This window comes from Lactuca serriola, chromosome 5 (genome assembly GCF_051521515.1).
Source record: "Lactuca serriola cultivar US96UC23 chromosome 5, Lser_US96UC23_V15, whole genome shotgun sequence".
Lineage (NCBI taxonomy): Eukaryota > Viridiplantae > Streptophyta > Magnoliopsida > Asterales > Asteraceae > Lactuca > Lactuca serriola.
Window position 1 is genome coordinate 305,924,827 of NC_136412.1, and position 6,806 is coordinate 305,931,632.

A 6,806-nucleotide genomic window follows, 5' to 3' on the forward strand; every position below is an offset into this window, starting at 1 on the left:
TCACCAATATGACATATTGACGGTGGTTTTGATTCTTACATTTAATTTGACATAAACATGCACTTTGTTGAAATTATATATAGGTAAATCGACTCAACAAAGAAAGTCTAACGGTTGTGTTAGGGTTAATCATGACAAACTCATAATTGATGATACGAATGAAAATATATATATATATATATATATATATATATATATATATATATATATATATATATATATATATATATATATATATATATATATATATATATATCAAATGATTCAATTTGGGTCGTAGGATTCAGGTAATCATGATATGTCCAAAGATGATTTGTGAATGTTTTCTATTAATTTCGAATATTAGTGTATACAAGATACACAATTGATCTCTATATATTATGAGAAACCAAGTCCAAGTATGTATTCAAAGCCAATTCCTATTGATGTTACATCGATCTTGAAGACAATACAAGAAACGAGATGAGCATTAATAGGTTGTCATCGGTAATACTCAATGATGTCTAAATTAGGACATGGAGATAATGTATTATGAGGATACAGTGAGAGTGTGAGGGAGAATGTATATGTATCCTTGTATGTTGTTGAGTTGTCTTGCATATCCTTTTTCCTCAGTTTGATTAGGTAGATTTCGCAAGGTACATTCACATCTTGATTATTGTTTATTGAATCCGTCTTCTTCACCCAATCATCTGCAATCTGGACTCATTACAATCATACGGATTGCCCTTATTACCATGCCACCAAAGAGATTTGTAGCCCTTTGGTCTCTAGTCTCTAAAAATCTCTACAACTCAACATCTCGAGTTCAATATTATATGATCCAATCTTTGACATGAAATCTCTAGCCTCACATCTATGTTCCAAGATCTCATGAATCATTAGCTAATGTGAACGATGCCTCTAGACCCCTCAACGGACACCCCCTTCACTTTCTCCCGTTCTTTTGGGATTGAGACCCAATGGCTATGTTGGAGTAGGGGTGATTAGGTTCAAAAGCAATCAAACTCCAAATCCCAAACATGTTGATGTATGTAACTTTTAACAAAAGGTTAGGGGTTTTGTGCCACATTCAAAAATATTGTTGATATATAACTCACGATTTACTCTTCCACCTGATGAATCTTTAGATCGATTCAGCATGACCTCTTTAGTGGATAAGATGTATCCATTGACCAGCTCTAATATATATATTATTTTTTAACAGTAGACAAGTTAAAAACTCCCTAGTGGCATATTTCAATTATTATTGGTATTTTGATTATGAAATTAAAATACCTTTAATTAATATAAAATTTAGCATTACCAATTACGCATCTTTACCAGCCATTGTCGGCCCTACTAGATTTTTTTTGTTTTGTACGTGACTTTTTGGCCTTCTTGGTCCCCCCAACCTCTCGTCACCCCATAATCTGTATTTATTTATCTTCCTCAATACTCACCCCGCAGGTGTCCTCCATTAATCCATTGTTCTAAAAGCTTCCATCTGTTTCACCCCTCAGCTTTCGACTCATTTCCCCATGGCCAATTATAGGCTTAAACTTTCCAACTTCATACACAATTCTTGGTTTCACAAGAACAAAATCACCAAAAAACAACAATCATCATCTTCCTCCAATCCCCACACCAAAGATCATCTCGTCGCCGACCAGAGGAAATCCTACTACATCCCTAGAGACTTAACAGAAGACTCACCACCACCGAAAACCCAGTCACCGGAAACACCAAGAAACTCATCGAAGAAAAGAAGACCTCCCACCCACAAGAAACCAGTTCAACAGAAATCAGTCTCCGAGGAACACACTTTACCCCGAAGGTGCTACTGTCGGGTCACTCCGGAGTCCATTTGGACAGCTTCCAACTCTTCTGACATTGAATTCCTATCGCCTGAACTACCTGTTTCGTCTCGTGAATCCCTCAGTTGTTCGTGTAACACGACTTCATCGTACGACGAAGTATATGGGAAAGTTGACCTCCCGCCGATCATAACGAAGTCAACGAAAAAAGAGGGACTTGAGTCGGGTAAATGGATGATAGACGGCGGAAGCCGGAGTTTATCGATGAAGGTTGTGAAGGAGGACGTTATGGGGACTCCGACGACACACACAACACGTAGTCCGGTTAGAAGAATTCCAGGTGGGAAAGTCAAAGGAAACTGTTACTCGCCAAGAGTGGGGAACAGAGTTAGGGTACAGGGAATAAACGGCGGCGGCCGGAGAAGCAATGGTTACCGTCGGAGTTTGTCGGAGAGTATGGCGGTGGTTAAAACATCGGTGGATCCTGGTAAGGATTTTAAAGAATCAATGGTGGAGATGATAATGCAAAATAACATGAAGAGTTCAAAGGATTTGGAAGATCTTCTTGCATGCTATCTTCTATTGAATTCCGATGATTATCATGACTTGATCATCAAGGTATTCAAGCAAATTTGGTTTGAGAGCACTGATATTCGATTGTAAATCATCAATAAGAGAATTTCTCTGTAAATTAATTATAATTTTTTATTTTTAATAATGAATAGTATAATCGCTATCAAGCTAAAAAATATCATTGTCATTGTCTCATGGACATGATTTTCACGACTTCAGCGTTACATTAATATTTTGATTACAATCAACCTAGAGTAGATTTTACTAATTTATTACCAACCTACTTATATTTGTTTTACTAATTTATTACCAACCTACTTATATTTGTTTGAGAGGTTGTTTGTTTTATTAAAAAATGAATCAAAAGCCGAGTGATAAAGATACTTTAAATAAATATGTCTGTGAATAAAACCAACTTTTTGGTTATATAATCTAATTGATTTTGTTGAGTCATAAAATCGTTTTTATTATTTTATTTTTTAATATATTTAATTTTCATGTTAAATTTAAATTGAATTAAATGTATTTATTATATTTATATATCAAATATCGAATAATAAATTTGTTTATATGATACTTTTTTTTTCTAACAATACATACAATGAATTTATTTTTTCATTTTTGTGCTGATATGTCATATGAACATTAGATTAGGACAATTGGTTTTAATTATTAATGGCTAGGACAAGTTGGACGAACGTTTCGGACCTCACTTGGGCCCCTAAACTCAAATTTGTCATGTATAGTATATAATTATTTTTTTATTTAAAACAATGAATAAAATAGACGACGAGGAGCAGCCAATGGAGTTTTACTCTCAATTAAGGTGACTTTGTCAAATCTTTTTTGCTATTTTTTATCTCGAAAAAAATATAGGAAGGTTTTCAAGGGATATTTTTCATGTTTTTGTTTTCTGTTAAAATTATGATTGGACTGACCCTGAGTTTATCATATATTATAATATATTTATTTTATTAAATTGTTATTTTCAAGTAAGGCTTTTTTAAGAAAAATATGATATATATATATATATATATATATATATATATATATATATATATATATATATATATATATATATATATATATATTTGAAACTAACAAATTAAATGAAAGACTATATGTGTACATTTGAAAATAAAAAATAAATTAATTAATTAAGTTTTTAAAAAATTCTTCAAGTTGGTTAATAATCAAAGATTCATAATAATAAATTTTATTAAAAAAAGTTAATGAAAATATGATTTAGTATACTTAAAAAGCTAGAAAATAATCAATGATTGTTAATGTTTCTACAACCATGGCTCATAATAGAGATAGTATGTGGATTCTCAAAGAAAATTGGTTTGTATGGCTTGCGTCCTTGGAAAAGAAAATCCAACCATAATGATAATGAGTGTATGGATATCAAGTGTCATTTCAAAAAATAGTAGTGAGTATGAATATGAAGTCTCAATTCAACAAATAAAAAAATATGGTGATGTTATATTATTTTTATCTCAATCACCATATAAAACCATATTATCTTGATATACCTATCAATATACATCACTATATTTCTGGGTGGTCAGATTAAGGTTCAATTAAAAACAAATGAATCATACTCAGATTTAATTAAGCAGTTAACATCAATCAAACATTTAACATCAAACTGGGATTTAAGCTCAATCTCAGATTAATAGATTAACAAATTAATTTCATATTCATCATAAACACTAAATAGATCATCATAACAGAAGCTAAAATTAACCTGAAATTAAAAATAGATAGTAACCACACACATTCAAAATCTATTAATTAAGAAGGGGGTTATGCACCTTTAAAATTCAACGTTAACAAAAGCTACTTAGCACTTACTAACAAAAATGGAGCATCTCAAGAAATCAAAAACAGAAGTAGGTCAACACAGATGAAATCGGAAGCAAACTCAGATTCATCAATTTAACAGTTTAACACCACAAATTACAAACTTAGGTTCATCAAATTAAACTAAAAAAAGAAGTGTGTGTACTGAGAGGGGGAAATCGAACTTTACCCAAGAGCGAAACCTGAGAAATCGAGATTGACGCGTCGTGAAAACGGAAAAATAAGAAATCAAAAAATTTAGAGCGTGCTTTGGTGCTTCCTGACTTCCTGTTCACTGTCCTTGACTCATTGTGTTGTAATGTTTCGAAAATTACAAAGAGTTTTTTCATTTTTTAAAAAGATTACCCGTCAAAGCTTTTTTTTTTTCTCAAAAACCATTGAATAACATTTAATTGATTTAAAATCATACATTATCATAGTTAAACTTACAAAACGGCGGAAATGAATATCCTTGATGTGTGTGTATAGTCTCACCGAGCTTTTCTCATGAACGACCTACAAAATGTTTAATCCATAACTGTAAGCATAAAGTAGTGAGTTCCCCAATATATACCACATATTCCTCCATAGATATAATGCATTGACATACAATCCTCGACTCTAGCATCGACCAACCAAAACTCCTATTCGCATACATATAACATACTTAATAGGCCCACCCCAAGAGTTCATGGTCCCATACCAACTCACATAACGAGCCCTTCCTAATCATACATAACGGGCCCCACCCAAGGAGTAAACAGGCTTAGCCCAAACCCACTGCTATGAGCTACATCTTGGTCTTCTGTTCTATTTCCAGGGGCCAAATTATGGTCTTCCATATAATGCCAAAGTCATACATAGTTGGAATCAGATAGACATTCAAATAGATGATCCACCCAAAAGAAATAAATCAACCAGGAACCATGTAGTCGGGCATTAGACCAAGAGTTCTTATGCTATCCAACTTGACTGCATACAATCCTTTATGGTAAACATTCAACGAACAATCAATACTATCATTACCCTACCCAATCATGAAACCTAGCAACATCATTTAATCCACAAACAAGACTCTATCAGTCTAGCATACCATGATACCAAGTGTCCTATATTGTGCATGCATAACAAGGAGTTAACCTAGTAAACTAGCATACTCTTACTTTAATGGTACCTCTATCTTACCATGCAAAGGATATACAATGGGATACATGACATAGTGAGAAACTCACCTAAACTGAAGATCCGGAGAAGCACAACAACACTCTCACACATTGCATTGCTCAATCTAGCGAACAAACTAACATCAAAGAGATAAATCCTCAATCAACGATCGTAAACCTCCAAGTTTGACCCCAATTCAAACTGGTCAAAAGTTAATTATCAATGATCAACAAGATTCAACTGTCAACCAAGTCAACAGTCACCAAAACATGGATACCTCTTGGCCACGTCGTGGGGATGTTCAGACAAAACAGTTAACATTCAGGACGTTGCCACGTTGTGGGCTCTCCTTGACCAGGTTGTGGGAATCCCATGACAATACAGTTGTGATTTTGAACTTCAGCATATCGTGGTCATTCCTTAGCCACATCATGGTCCCTTATAGTTTTCGTCAAATCTTCATTAAGAGCTTAGTCCTTACAAATCAAGGCTAAAAAATTCAGATATAATCCTTCTCAATGAGTTAATGGATAAAAGTTTCCATCTTTATCCGTTAGGACTTCACTCCAAGGAAAGATCTCCAACCCTAAGTCCATTAAGTCGTTAATATGACCAAAACTTACACATGGGACCAATAACTCTCAGCTAAAACCTTTTTCTTACTTAATGGAAGTCCATGATTATAAGAATGTAATATTAAGATTTGGAGTTCCTCAAACTCCAAGAATATGAACAAAATAGAAACACCCATTGCTAGGGCTCAGTTGTAAAATCATTATTAAGTTCAAAAGTTTCAAATTGATGCAAAAAATTTCAATGGTCCCCAAAAGTTGAATAAAAGTTTTAAGGAGCGAGGTTGTTCATTAGGTATCATAACAAAGGTTCAAGTTCCCCGAAAGTCGGGGTCCTCAAAAATCCATGTTATTTCATAAGCACCATGCCTCTCAATCTGAACATATATCCAAAATAAGTTAGAAAATGAAATGTCTAGGGAGTTACCTGAGCGTCAACTCATTTTGAGTAAGGAATAGCATTCCCAATACTCAAATCAATCCTCCTAAGAATATATAATTAACATTTTAGTTGAAAAAGGGCAGGGAAATTATATTCCAACAATGACAAAAGATGGATAAGATTGTCATGCTAAAATGAGATAAAATTGGATTCAACCCTAAACAACAATTGAATTTTGGGTTCGCAAACCAAGGGGGAAAGAAGCTATACCTTAGACTACTAGATTGCTTCACAATATGCTCCAAATGAACTAGAAAAGCTCGAGATCGAATGGTATGGCCTTCTATGCTTGAATCGCCATATCTCCACAAACTTCAAACCTCCAAGGTGATCCCATCTACTAGAATGAAGAGTGTGAGCCTCTAATTTCTAAATTTTACACTTTCCAACCCATAATTTTATGTTTTTGACAGT

The 6,806-nt window shown here is 33.6% G+C and overlaps 1 protein-coding gene across 1 annotated transcript; it reads left to right on the plus strand.

Moving 5' to 3' along the window:
* Positions 1-1,430: 1,430 nt before the first annotated feature.
* Positions 1,431-2,514, plus strand: LOC145054850 (transcription repressor OFP4-like). The gene has a single exon (XM_079003113.1). The coding sequence runs from the start codon at positions 1,521-1,523 to the stop codon at positions 2,457-2,459; it is 939 nt and encodes a 312-aa protein (XP_078859239.1). The 5' UTR covers positions 1,431-1,520; the 3' UTR covers positions 2,460-2,514.
* The last annotated feature ends 4,292 nt before the right edge of the window (positions 2,515-6,806 follow it).